Here is a 15,211-nt window from a genome sequence, read left to right on the forward strand (position 1 = left end):
ATCACACATGCCCTCTTGCTCAAGTGCATCTGTGGTGAAGGATGTTCAAATTCCCACAGCTAGCTTGAAAAGAGATTGGGCATGAGAATAGGTGGTGCCTATACATAATTCAGGGGTCCATGCTGAAACAATTATGTTTGCTTACCGCTAAGTACCCGTGCTCAATAGCCTGCTTGCTGTCTAGTTCGGTGCTTTCAGATGTAAGTGCTATGTGCTAAAAGTCGATGGAACACGGCTTTTTAATAAAATATAGAAGCTGACACTTGAATGCTTGAATACAAGAGTGGGAGGGAAAAAAAACAACAAATGCTCTTCATGTTTTTACTTGAGCTTTGCATGCAAACTAAATTGCACTTGTAAATCCAACAGTGTTGGCAGAAAACTAATTAGCAATGCCAGGAAAAAAAGGAATGCGGACAAAGAGGACATTTTAATGACAATATCACAGATCACAATATTTCAGTTTAGATTAATCTAAACACACTTTTAATCATAAGTCCAGTGTGGACCGTTTCATTTGTTGCGACAGAAAAATGCGTGACCAAAGCTCAGGTCACTTTGTCAACAATCGATGGTGGGAGAAACCACCAGAATGTTTACCTTCTGAATAATACATTCAGACTCAAAAATACAGATACACATACGATTACACACAAATATTTGTTCCAGCTATTAAAATAATCACTTTATCGTTTATGAAAAATAGTGGCTCACTTTGGCAGTGATTTGATTCAAATTAAAAACTTGTCTCCTACTTGATTTTCTATGTGATTTGCAACACAGGATTGCATTCAGACAGCACAAAATGTCATGAAGCCTTGTTGTGGCAGCTTTTACAGCGTTACACGTGCCTGGAACCTGCAGCCATGGCGCTCTTTTCTTCACGACCTGTCTCACACTTGCACTCTTCCACCACCATCACTCGCTTCTCCCGGACGTCGGCTCCACAGCGCAGAGGCACAGTAACAGTCTGAGCTTTTGATGGTGCACAGCGGGAGCAGGGGGCCCGCCGGTGGAAGGCTCCTGTCTCAGGACTCAGTTCTGCAAACTCTCCTTCAGATGGGACAAAGAGGGAGCTGCATTGGCCGAAACACAGCTTGTTGTGTACTGTCACTGTTTCGCATCCATCTGCTGTCACATGCTGGGAAGATGACAGTGAGGGTCAGGTTTAGGGTAAACACAGCAGCTATAGACATAAATGTTTCCTTTACCTCTGAGAATGTAAAAATCAACGCTTCAACACCACAGCTAATGCAGACTGTAATAATCATTTAAAAAAAATCAACACTAATGTGACTAACAATGAGAAATTTCCAATATTCTGTGTAGTCGTGTAAGAAGTCAGTTAACCTGACGCTGATTTGTGCATATTAATGGGCAAAGAATTGAAAACGTATGATTCTTTGGCTCTTACCTGAGTGAAAGGTACTGCGGTGCATGTCTGTTTCATGTCCTTCAGGTTCACTGGCAAAGACATCTTGCCGCCTTTATCTATGACTTTCTGCCACATTTGCAGGCCCTGCTTCTTCTTTAGCTCCAACTCAGTGGGGTTTTTAGGGCGCAGGTTGTGTAGTGGATTTACAGGAGCCTTGTTGCCCAAAGCCTGACCTGGACGACCGCGAGACAAGAAGGCAGGGAAGGGCAGTCTGGTACTGTGGGAAGGGGCTCTTCTGGGGGTCAGTCCTCTTCTGAAGAATCCAGACTGGGTCAAGGTATGATGGTCCAGCTGCACAACCTTGACTATCCCCTGGACAGGTTCCTCTGGTCCACTGCCAGACGACTCAAAATCAACCCTGGATCCTTTAACATACGAGCTGTAAGGAAGTGTAACAGCCGCCGCTGTCCAACTTGACAAGAAGATAAAGGCGATGAGGAGAGCCATACTCTGAGGAAAAGTTGGATAACTGGCAGAAATGACTTGAAACGCTGAAATTATTTTAAAATTGACCACTATTGACTTTAAAAAATTAAATTAAAAAAGAAATCTTTGTCTGGTAGTTTGTGGTCCAAGGTTCCAAATGGCAACCTTGCTGTCAGTGCTTTGCCAGTATGGCGGAGGGAGTCTTTTTATGTAGGTAGCTGCCAATTCTCACCTGCGTTTAATGCAAAGAAGGTGTCACAATTCCCACACCAGACCAGACATCACACCCAGCTTAAAAGTCCAGGTCGTGGATGGTTGCCAGACTGAGAGGATTTTAGTTTCAAAGCAAGTGTGGAAAAGACGGTCATAAAAACATAACATTTGAAAGGTGAGCTTGATCTCGGAGTTCAAACTAATCCGATCTGGGCTGATTCCACAAACACTAATTATGCTGCGACTTTTATTTAGAATGCTTTTAATTAAAAAACAAGAGAGAATATTTACAACAACAAAAGAACATCAACAGATATAGAAGTTTTATCAACAGTTGAATGGAAAGACCTTCAGTCTCCTTCAGCATAGAGGAAGTATGAACACCATTCTCGTAAAACATAGTCTAATGTTTGCTATTTGCTGCCTAACAGCACCAAATATCCCATAGGTATTCATCTGGTTATAGCAAAACATATAAGATATTAATATGTTTTAAATAAAAGTCTGTTCTTGTCCTAGCACACAACCGCGTATAATTTTTTATTGGCAGAAATGACTGCAGTGCTGATAAGAAAGAATTAGAAATAAATAAATATAACAGTAAGAAAACATTAACAGTTGTGGGAATTTATTAGAATGAATCACTAAATTAGAATTCTTTATGCACAATTAACCTAAATTCAACCTGGAGGTCTGGGAATTTTACGTGTATGCATAAACACTGAAAGTATACTCGCACAGTTTCAGAAAGACTTTTAAAACACTATCTCATCAGCTGGGCCGGTCATTCAACAGGTGTTCCTGCTGCCTTTGACTGTAAAGCAATAATGAGTTTATGTTCCCCGTGTAAACAAACAGTCTCCTTCCCATGTATTCCCGCAAGCAGTTTCTTAGCCTCTCCCTTGGCATCCCATCATTGCACCATTAGACTTGATTGTGCTCTGTCACCCGTGACGTGATCACATGCTGGCTGTTGAAAGCAGACTAGCTGATGGTGTTATAACAGAACGAGTGTTTAACTTTCTCATATACAAACCTGGGCTTTAAAAGTCACTTTCCCCTCCCTTCTTCTCAGTTTCTGTTTCCCAGAATCACTATTTAACATTAGCGCATACAATGAGAAAGATTAGGAAAGGTAAATGAATCTGGTTTATTTGTAGGTTTTTTATCACATACACTCATGTGGGTGACATTTGTAGTATCAACTTTATTTACCAGCAAGATAAGTAGTAATTCAGGGTTATGCGACTGTATTTAAAAAGCATTCAAGGTCTATTCCTCCAGCTACAGCATGATCATTCTCCACAAGAGGGCACAGTTTACAAACTATTGCCTCCTACCATTCAACCGCCCCCTTAATATTTAAACAAACCTCCAGACTGTGACTGTGTGCATTTTACAATCAGTATTTTTGTAGAGCCCCTCTGTTGTTTCACTGCTTTTCAACAAAAGGCTGTACTGACAGGTTAGATCTGCTTTTCTTGCTTCCTTATTCTCAAGGGTCACCACATCAGGTAGCTCCGGATGTTTGATTTGGCAGATATCTGAGGCCTTCCTGATATAACTGCAAAAGGATTTGTGTCTCCTCCCAATATTGAACTGGGAATCTTTGGACTCCCTTTAATTTATATTATTCCCTAGAAAGACACCAGTAAATATTTGAATAAACCAATGACATGTCAGCAGCTTGTTGTGGGGGTTAAAAGCTGAACAGGCGGCTTTTGTTTCTGTTGATTCAAATGACAAGTACACCATATAAAAGATGACCCATCATAAACTGTGACAATAAAGTTACTCCAGGAAGTACTGCATTAGAATTATTCACATACTGGAAGGAAATGGTCCATGAATGTGTAACTTTGTGAAGGAAAGACTGCCAGCTTTTTCTGACAATACCAGATTTTGATGAAAATATGTTTATCTTTCAAGTATGTAGTTTGGGCATTAACTTTCTGGACAAAACCGCTTTTTTCAGTTTCTCTATACGTCATATTAAATTACATTTTAAATCAAAGAATGGAAATGTGACTAAAAAGCAGACTTTTAACTTTTATTCAAGAGGTTGAAAGTAAAAATACTGCATTAACTGTTTCAGGATTGCAGTCATTTTTATATGCAGTCCCCGATTTTTGGAAGCTCAAAAGTAACTGGTCAGAGTAACAATTTCAACACAAGGAGTGATTGAAACCATAAACATCACCAAATGCTGTGTTTCCTTTCTTGAAATGCTCTGTTATGCCACTGCGGCCTTCACCTTCAATGGCTGCTTGTTTGTGGGTCTGTCTGCATTCACTTTTGCCATCAGAAACTGAGCATGCTCAGTTGGGATGAGATCAGATGACTGACACTGACATTGAAGAATTTCTCTTTTCTTTGCCTTTGAGGACTTCTTGGGTTATGTACATTTGTTTTGCATCATTATCCATTTGCACTGTAACACAAAGTCCTATCAGTTTTGCACCAGCTGGTTGCATCTAAGTAGAGAGTATAGCCCTGCATACTTCACAGTTCTTCCTGCTGCTTCTATCGGCAGGCATATCATCAATAAACATTAGTGACCCGATTTCACTTGCAGCCATACATGCCCATGAGCCGTTTCTTTTCTTCTTCATACTTCTTCCCAGGTAAACTTTGGTTTCAACTGCCCAAAGGTTTCTTTGGGCTGTGCTGACTCTTTAGATGATGTCTGGCAAAGCCTAATCTATTGTTCTTGAGTGTAACCAGTGCTCCCTTCTGTAATTCCTCTGTATTTCCATTCATGATTCATGTTGTGATTGTAGATTTTGGCACTGGTACGACTTTCAGGACTTTTGGTGCTGCTGTCCAGTTCATTCCTTTATATGATTGCAGATTGTTGATTTTGCCACTTTTAATGTTTTTCTCTGTGATCATTTATTGTTTTGTTTTGTTTTGTTTTCATTGTTTTGTTTTGTTTTTAATTTTTCAGTCTAAATGGCCTCATTCACTGGCAGCTATATGTCTTTTGAAATCATATTGAGAGTTCCAATCAACCACCAACAAATTGAGACTTAACATTTAGAATCAACTGGAGATCTTATATCTGCTTAGTTTGTTATGAAAAAACAGGGGAAATAAACTCATCTGGCCATTAAACTGTTTGTCAGAGACTTTGTCTCTAAAATTGTCCTCAGGAGATTTTATTCCTAAGTTAATCTACTAAAAAGGTCTACCAAAAGAAATCAATTAAAATCATTGGAGCTTAAGCCCTTGCATCTTATAAGAAAACTGCAAAAAAACCCAAAAAAACCCCAACCAAAAAACCAAACAATCAATCTATGATCTATGACATCTTGAGGTAGTATGATCACATTGTATCACATCAAGATGTTTTACATTTTTTATTTCATCAGGACTCTACAAAGCCAGCTGGAAAACATAACATACTATACTACAGAATACTTCTGAAGTTTATAAGTTGAGGACATTGATCAAAACTCTTCACTGCTGTCTGTAACTTTAACCCAGTTCATATTCAACAGGGCTTCAGTCTCTGGTGATCAAAGACGGAATGACTGTGCTTAAGAGGGGTTAGTTTTATTTTCCACAATAAAAGGTTCAAGGTTTAAAATTATTGTTATTGTCCCACTAGAAGAAATTTGTTGCCCAGTTCATATAACAGAATACACAACAACAAATGCATGCAGTAAATGTAAAATCATACTAAATAAGCAAAAGTACCAAAAGGATACAGAAAGTAATATAATCAGGTTGCAGATAGGTATGTCAGTGGTAAAAAGAAAAAGACATGGAGTCGTTTAGTCCTCCAGGCAGATTACTAGAAAGACAACCTCAGGGCAATAACTCAAACTCACTCAAAGAAGTGGCTGGATCAGACTAAGGTTATTATAGTTAACTAAAACTCAAACTCAAAATTGAAAACATTTAGGAAAAAATATTAACTGAAAAAAGAGACATTAGAAAATAAAAACTACAACACACCAAATTAAAAAAAAAAATACAGAAAATGTTGTTACTTTTGGTAATTTTGGTCAAATTTGTCAAAACGACCTGCATGAAGAGACATTGGTTCATATATTTACTGAAAAAGGAAGGCTGTTTGTGAGTCTGCTGCCTTGATAAAACGTTATGTTTGTATGCATGTCTTTAGTTTTGTTTTACCTGTGTAGCTAAAAGACAGATGACTCTATGGCATAGTGGTTGACACATTCACCTACACATGACATTTCCCCGATTTGAGACTGGGTGGAGGCACAGTAGATTGGTACTCTCAGTGTTGATACCAGTCCCAGATAAAAGGGAGGGTGGGATCAGGAAGGTCACCCTGTGTAAAATCTGTGCTGAGTCATGTGGATCAGTCCACTGTGGTGACCCCTTGGATAAATAAGGGACTAGCTGAAAGTAACTTAGACAAAGGAGAGATTCATTACACTAAGCCACAAAGTCATCATCTAGTGTCTCACCTTCAGGAAGACCGAAAAAAACACAGTTGTCAGCAAACCTGGAAATGCGCCTGTTCTTATAGTTGATGTAGTGTATACGATGTTTAAATATGTATTTTAAATCTTTAGGGCAACACTGATATTTCTGTGTCAGTGCTGAAACCAAAACTCATATGCCACATCACATTTAAACTTCTCTTACTTTCCATATGCTTGAAGTTCACATAAGAACGTTGGCCTAAAAAAGAACTTAATGATGTCATAACATAGCTATCAAACATAATCACATGTTGAGGTTTATCTGTTTTATGACGTTTATGATGGCTGTGGCAGAACATGTGACTGTAAAACCAGCTGCGTCACCAGCTAGCATACCTTAAAACATACTAATTACTCCGAGAAGACACACACACACACACACACACACACACAACCCCGTTCAGCTATCTTAGTGAGGACCCTCATTGACATAATGGTTTCCCTAGCCCCTTACCCTAACCCTAACCATTAAAAATTAATGCCTAACCCTAACCCTTACCCTAAACCTAACCATAACCTAATTGTAACCCTGACACTAAAACCCCATTTTGAGCCTCAAAAATGCCTTTAAATGCCTTCAAAAATGTGAGGACCGGGTTGTGTGTCCTCACAAGTGACTGCTGGTTCTCACAAGTATAGTAGAATGCAGATTTCGGTCCTCACAAAGATAGCTAGACAGGAACACACACACACACACACACACACATACACACACACACACACACACACACACACACACTGTGTGATCAATCCTGCTTAATATAAATTGAAATGTATCAAATAAAATTAATCTGTGGAAATATAATTTACTTTACTTAATAAAGTGTTTTAACCACATGGTTACACCATACTGATCAAATATGGAAGGGCGATCGTGGCTCAAGAGTTGGGCGTTCGCCTTGTAATCGGAAGGTTGCCGGTTCGAGCCCCGGCTCGGACAGTCTTAGTCGTTGTGTCCTTGGGCAAGACACTTCACCCGTTGCCTACTGGTAGTGGTCAGAGGGCCCGGTGGCGCCAGTGTCTGGCAGCCTCTGTCAGTGGCTACAATGTAGCTTGCCATCACCAGTGTGTGAATGAGTGGATGACTGGGTGTGTAAAGTGCTTTGGGGTCCTTAGGGACTAGTAAAGCGCTATATAAATACAGGCCATTTACCATTTATACCTTTTCATCCCTCATGCAATTAAACAACTTTGTTGATGTTTAATATGTAACTTATAAGTTAAGCCACCGTAATAGAAGATTTTTTTTCCTAATGCCTGAATACTAGGCATTTTCCAAAGCTTGCAGCAGATTGCTGAACCACGAGATTTAACTCAAAAGATTAAGTTGGAGTTAATATACTGAAAAATATGAGTTAATTCAACACTAACATGACTGATGTTCAGGGTTATGTAAGGACTTCATACATAGATTACTTTTGAAGTCTGTCTTATCGCCAGTGTTCATGATAACTTAACTGCTTTCCGTGTCCTGCAGATAAAAGCAGCAGCATTAATGGAAAATTCAACTCTTATCAACTCTTTCTTTAATAATTAGCTTACGTATTATCTCCGGCCACTTTATTGGCACCTCTTGCTAAAACCAGGTTGGACTTACATTTGCCTTCAGAAATGGCTTTTTGACATGAGAGCGTCACATAGCTGCCTGAGATTTGTCAGCTGCACATTCATGATGTAAATCTCCCCTTTCACCACATCACAAAGGTGATCTACTGGATTCGGATCTGGTGACTCTGGAGGCCATTTGAATACAGTTAACTCATTGTCATGTTCAAGAAACCAGTTTGAGATTACTTGAGCTTTGTGACATGACACTGGTCATAAAGAGAAAGTCAGCAACAATACTCGGGTAGGGTGTGGCATTTAAATGATACTGAGTTGATACCAATGGGTTTGATACAATGCAGGATGGATCCGTGGTCTCATGATGTTTACATCAAAACGAGGCCCTACCATCCATCTGTGTCACAGTAGAGATTGAGACCCATCAGAATTTTAGTCAGAAAATTGTAGTTTCAGTTTCCTGTTCTTGGCTGACAGGTGTGGCTTTCTGCTGCCGTCACCCGTAAAGTGGTAAGATAAAAATTCAAGTAAACTACGATCAATCATGGCACAAGTTCAGTTTGTTCTTTTTATTATTTAGAAGTGATCATACATAAAAAAATAAACTCATCACGTTATTTTAGTGACTGTAAACCACTGACACAAAGAAACCAGAGCTCTCTGCACTGTGCATCATTTCACATTTTAGGTTAAGTGTATCAGCACATACAGCAGGAGACCCTTACACAGACATAAATAAATCACAGTATAAGTGTGTACAGATACATAGTTTTAAAAGTAAAAAGATGTCACTACCTTCTCCTCTATCTTTGTATGAAAGCTTTAAAAACCAGAAGAGGCAGAGCATTCAATGTTCAGCTGAAAATCTGCTTTGAATCAAATACTAGAAAACTTTCCACAGACAAAACCGCTTAGCAAAATTTCTCCAAAGTTGAATTATCGATCTTTTCCAGCCTTGCAGTAGAGAACCATTGAAACCACCATGGCAGCGATCTGCAAAGACAACAGTTAATCAACATTAGATCTAAATACAGTGATCTGAGATGAGATACAAGTTACAATGTGGACAAATTCTGTGTCATATTCTGTACTCTGTAAGATGCAAATTGCAGAACAAGCAGTGCACTTTGCTGCAACTGTCATGTCATTTATAAGGTTAGGTTTAGTCAAATTATGGGATGTTAACGGAACTGTTTATTTTATTCAAAAATAAATAAGATGTTCATTTGGGCTGAAACTATTTCCCCATACTTCAACAGTGAAATCAGTATGAAAATTCACTTTTTTTAATATGTTGTTTCACTGTAATAAAATTCAAACGAATCACCCAGAAAAAAAGACACATACACTGTGTCATCTAGCATCATTTATAAGTATATGTAAGGTATATGGCCATAAAGAAATTGAAGATAATAATATACACAATAGATAATAACTGTGTGGTACTAGCATGCAGTATATAACTGATGGATGATGGAACTTGAATGATACCTCGAGAGCAGCGATCCCCATTGCCACACCTGCAATGACCAGAGCGTTGTCCTCTATCAGCTGCAGCAGTTTGTCAAAGCAGCCATCGATGTTCTAAAAGTAAAACAAATGTTTTTAGCTGAGGATGGGAAACACTGCTGCGCACTGTACATTGGATTAATTCTGTTGCTGACATGCATAATTTAGGCCAAATGTAGGCTGGTCTCATACCGCTTTTTTCGCTGTGTTTTCATTGCATGTATCAGTACTAATGGTTGAATTACAGCATGGGGTTGGATAGAGACCTTTCCCACCGTTATTGTAAAAAGGCGAGTCTGTAAAATCTGTGTAGTTCCTGTATCCACAGCATTTAAGCTAGAAGAGAGTAAAAAAGTGTTAATGCAACAAGTTTTTAATTACCATAACAACAGAACAAAGTTACGACTACAAGTTTGATAAATGTGCAAAATGTGAAGTAATTCAAAACGTTAGTCTTAAAAGTAATGATCAAAAAAACAAATAGATCACAAACTTTTCTCTTAAATAAATAAATGGGTACAGTACCTCTTCCATTGTGTTGTTCCAAACAGAAGTCAGTTTCTCATTTTTTCCATAGTTGTTTACAATGGTCTTTTGGACGTTTTTCTCCAGTTCCTGAAGAAGCTCACCAGCCTGAGAGACACAGACAGACAGTAGCACGTTATCATACTTTTCTAAAGGTTCTAAATCTGACCATTGGCAGCTCTTGCCATATTTTGCTCTTCAGAGCCACTCACCACATCTTTGAAGACAAAGAGCACAATGGCTCCTGCAACCTCGATGAGGAAGATAATCAAAACAATACTGAAGAACTAAAAGGGGGAAAATGAAAAAAGCATACTGTAAAACATTTGATTCTTAACAGCATACTCTTAAGTTGTCAATAGAGAAACAGATGTATAGTTACAAGAAAGTGACTGCTCAAATATGAAGCTAAAGAGTAGCTACAGAAGAATCACAGATTAAGTCACTATACAGTACATGTCCATGAGGACGGTAAAGTTTTCAAGATGGCCATTTACTGTGCATTGCTATGTCTGTATAACAGCAAAACCAGCCCTAAAACACATTTATTTCCTGCAGTGTTTGTTTTTTTGTGTGCAGTACATTAATTGGCTGTTGGATATGCCTTTCCACACTAACCGCCATTTGTACACTGCGAGTTTTGTCTTCTTTATCCACTCACATATATCATATTGCCTTTAGCCTCATTCATTTGATAAGAACTAGCGTCAGCAGTCATAAAGTGTTGGCTCTGGTAAGTCAGACTATTGAAGAATCTTTCAAGAGCACCTGCACCTGTTTTCAAATGTATCGATAACCCACGAAGAAGAAATTTACTGATGTGTCAGTATTTGGTCACATCATGTGTGAGGACACACTTCTTTAAATGAATGGCAAAAGGAAATACTAAACCCTTCAACAATCCATATTTTCTGACTCAGCTGACTTAAATATAATTTTCTCTACTCCCCAGTTATAAAACAAAATGGTCATTTCAAGGAAAGACTTTGGTGCCAGTTATATTTTAATGCAATGAAGTTGCAAACTTTATTATCCTACTATTACAGATACAGAAGTCCATGTCCGCTGTTCTTTCTTTCTGTTTTAAAAATGTTTTATTATTTTTTTTTATTCCAAACTTTGCTCACCGTCAGCAGCATGCACTTGCTCTCCCTGATGGCACCACAGCAGCCCAGGAAGCCAATCACCAGTAGTACAGCACCCACGGCAATGAGCAGGTAGCTGACGTTTACCAGTTGTGATAACGAGGAGGCGTCTTCCACCTCATCCAGTATATCAAGAAAGGAATTACTGTCCACCTGCACCCAAATTCCCACACCCAGAATGACTGCACCTGCTAACTGCAGGTTAATGAAGAAAGAAAGGAGAGAAAGAAAAAAAAACTGTAAGATAGTGTAAGCAGATGATTAAAACATGGAATGCTAATGGGAAATTAAACTAAAAAACTGAACATGAATGATATGAACTGCATTATCTTTTTTAATAAGTAACAGTGGCAAAATAAATTGTATTTATTTATAGCTGTCAACATTTTAAGAAAAACAGTTTCTTACTACTTCTTACTAATTTTCTGATATCACTGAAGATCCCAGGGAAAAAGACAAAAATAGGGAACAATAGACGTAAGAAAAAAGTTGGCAACTGGATTTCTTTAGGTTTGCAAAGACATTTCACCTAAAACTACTCAATCTAGTAGGCAACTTCCAGTTGCCTCTTTTTACGCTTCTACCAAGTCTACCATGATCGGGATGACTGATAAATTACACAGACATAAAGAAAAATACCCTGGAAATGAGTTTGTTCATTCTAGCAACATGAGTAAAATAAAATGACAATGTAAGAAGTGACACTGTTACAATAGAAGTAATGGGAGCTGTAATTTTTCTGCATGGGCACAAAGTAATCATAAAAAAAAATTGATGAAACTGTTATAGTGATGAAAAACTGTGATAACGGATAAAAAATGAATGAAACTGTTATGGTGATGAAAAACTGTCATAGTGGAGGAAAAATAGTCTCAGAGCATGGAGGGTAATCCACAGGAACATGCTTCATTTTTTTCAAAAAAATCAGTGCTCCTGTCAGTTAATGCTCACCGAAAATATTAGACCTGAATGTGACATTTTTGCGTTGAGCAGGAGCACTGTAGCGATAATTGGTGTTATGTTGTAAGTTAGTTAGCTAAGGCTAAGCAGACCATCTTTTCTATTCGACCTTACATTAAATAGACATAATGTAATCTGATTTATGGGGAAAAGCAAATATTGAAAACTCTGACTTAAAGCCATATCTGAACAGAGAAAGTGGGCTAAAATGTATGTCTTATTGAGACTACCTATAAAAGAGAATAATTCATACAGCCAAATGAAATGGTTTGGCCTTTTTTGATTCACTACTCTCTATAAAGTCTTCTTTGTAGTCTGGTGTAGGATGTGAAACCAAGCTGTTGAAGAGATGCAGAGAAATAGAAGTTCTCTCTTTTTTCCAACTTACAAAGATGCCGCCATTGAAGATGAACATCATAATTTTGAGAAAGCCGGAACAACACATTTTGGCTGATTTCTGTTTTTTCACTCTGTTGAAAAAACAAGAACAAAAAAAAATGATGTCAGTTCAGGTGAAAACAACTTATCTAGTGTAATTACAATTATTCTTTTTCAGCATTTATCATGGGGAACATGCAAGAGGCAGACAACACAAGCAGTGACCAACATGGGTCACTCGGCATTCGCTTGGGTTAAACATTAACCAAAGTAGCTGGCAACAAAAGAGAGGGGGGTCGTAATCTTCTTTAAATATACCAATCGTTTCATGCTGACGTCGTGCAGAGTTTCGGTTGAAGCATTGCCCAAGTCTGCATGTTATTTTTTATTCATTTTGCTGCTTGGTTATTTAAATGATCCTCCACTAGGCATCTCAGCTGTGTGATATGTTTGCTTCTTTTCTCCTTGCATTTAAGTCTGTACTTGGTTGAGTTGGGGTAAAAAATTAGCTTCCTCTAGCTTTGAACTTCAAGTGTGCTGAAATATTACAGCTGAGGTACCTTATCAGGTTAGTGGTTTCACAGTTTAGGTAGCACAGGAGTGCCATAAAAGAGGCACACACAACCCGTTGTCCATTAACTTGCACAACCTAACATGCCTGTTCCTGGTATCAGAGAAATAAACTCAGTTTTATAGTGACTGTCAAGTTCTTCCTTATTGCAGCTTTGACAACAGCAATCAATTGGTCCTACTTTGAAGCTGCAACCTTGTTTCCATGAAGCAATAAAGTTCCCTTATAACACCTCCATGTTAATTTCTGAATACATACTCAAGCAGCCACAGAAGAGGGGAATAAATTACTTAAACTCTAAGAAGAAAAGTTGTTTCTGCACCAACGCCTTTAATAGAAATGCAGCAGCTAAATAACTCAGTTTGATGGGTTTTTTTTTTTTTTGTACCTGTTTTTATACAAAATAATAACACCTGGACATTGCTGAGGAATAGTAATCATGTCACTAGAACTTGCCTGATGTTAATAAAATCCTTTGATTACAGAACAAACCATTCATCATCCGGATGAGCTTTAGATTAAAGAAGATTAATAGCAGTTTAGTTGTGGAGTTTGAATTAAAAGGTGAAGAAAGCAACTATACCTGTGTTGTACTGAGGTGTGCGTGTCCGCTGAGGTCTGATCAGTGAGGAGTGTCTGTGCATCGACGATTTGGACTGCCCATTTAAGTTCTCACAGGTCGCACAATCCCATGACAAACACACCCACTATAGGACACACACACACACACACACACACACACACACACACACACACATACACACACACACACACACACACACACACACACACACACACACACACACACACACACACACAAACATAGGGTTCAAAGTTATTTTCAATCACATTTCACAACTTTCCATGACATTGAGATAAGATTTTTATGACCAAACGTCATGAAGACAAAAAAAAAAAAAATCAGACAACAACATCATATAAAGTAATTTAATCTGACAAGAGATATTTTCTCAGGTGACGTAATTCAGTCACAAGCTCCTTTACAAGGGTATCTGGGAAGCATGTTTTCCAAAACTTCCTGGTTTTATTATTTTCTTGCAACTCATCAAGGGCTGAAAAAATACTAATTTCAAATTCAATTAATAATCCAGGTTTTTCATAACAAACACGACTCACGCAATCACAGTTGTGCCTTACACAATAAGACCTTTCTTGGTGATCGGTCCAATCAAAGAAACCATGGCGATCAAATCACTACAGGTCATGGTCAAAGTAAAAGGTTCACTGTTAAAACACAGTAGACAGTCCAGTGTGATGTCATTGAACATTAAAAACTGTCATGATAAATGATAACTGATTTACTCATGGAACATTTTTACGATAATATTTATGACTTTATTGATTTGTCGTGCTATTGATTAGTGAATGATTTCAACACTGCATGGAAACTTTTGGGAATGTTTTATTATTAACTTTGTGGATCATTAGGAAGTATTTAATCTGATTCAGTATAAAGAAAATCATGGATCCTTCCCGACTCCCTCATAATGACATTTCTTTTGTATAATAACTTTAAAATATCAGTGCGCATTAAAAGCTACCCTTGAAGCACATACGCTATATTGCCAAAAGTATTTGATCATCTGCATATGAACTTGAGGGACATCCAATTCTTAATCCATAGGGTTTAATATAATGTAGGCTCACCCTTTGCAGTTATAACTATTCCGTAAGTGTTAGTTAGTGTGTTTATGGGAATTTTTGGCCATTCTTCCAGAAGTGAACCCTGAGAAGGTCTGGCCCGGAGTCTGTGCTATAATTCAGCCCAAAGGTGTTCTGTCAGGTAGAGGTCTTTGTTCTAATACCACCTAAGCAAAACTGCACCAATTAAATGTCTATGACACAGTAACAGAAAAGTGTGCCGGTACCCACAGTGTTTTATCTCCTTTCTGATAATTCACTGGAGAAAATTTAAGTGGGAGGCACTTACTGACTTTCCAAGCAATGACTCATCCATTTAAAAAAAAAATTACAAAGATATACATGAAATGTTTTCATACAAATG

General features: G+C 38.1%; 2 protein-coding genes across 2 annotated transcripts; both read right to left on the reverse strand.

Annotated features, from left to right (window-relative positions):
• Positions 1-841: 841 nt before the first annotated feature.
• Positions 842-1,882, reverse strand: dand5 (DAN domain family, member 5). Its single transcript, XM_063477257.1, has 2 exons — positions 1,415-1,882; positions 842-1,141 (listed from the first exon to the last, which is right to left on the reverse strand). The coding sequence occupies exons 1-2, from the start codon at positions 1,880-1,882 to the stop codon at positions 842-844; spliced, it is 768 nt and encodes a 255-aa protein (XP_063333327.1).
• Positions 1,883-9,033: 7,151 nt separating this feature from the next.
• On the reverse strand, positions 9,034-12,681 carry tspan34a (tetraspanin 34a). The gene is made up of 7 exons (XM_063477258.2): positions 12,625-12,681; positions 11,259-11,471; positions 10,344-10,418; positions 10,132-10,239; positions 9,799-9,942; positions 9,589-9,681; positions 9,034-9,090 (listed from the first exon to the last, which is right to left on the reverse strand). Exons 1-7 carry the CDS (start codon positions 12,679-12,681, stop codon positions 9,034-9,036), a joined length of 747 nt encoding a protein of 248 aa, XP_063333328.1.
• Between the last annotated feature and the right edge of the window lie 2,530 nt (positions 12,682-15,211).

The sequence above is a fragment of the Pelmatolapia mariae genome, linkage group LG6 (genome assembly GCF_036321145.2).
Source record: "Pelmatolapia mariae isolate MD_Pm_ZW linkage group LG6, Pm_UMD_F_2, whole genome shotgun sequence".
Taxonomy (NCBI): domain Eukaryota; kingdom Metazoa; phylum Chordata; class Actinopteri; order Cichliformes; family Cichlidae; genus Pelmatolapia; species Pelmatolapia mariae.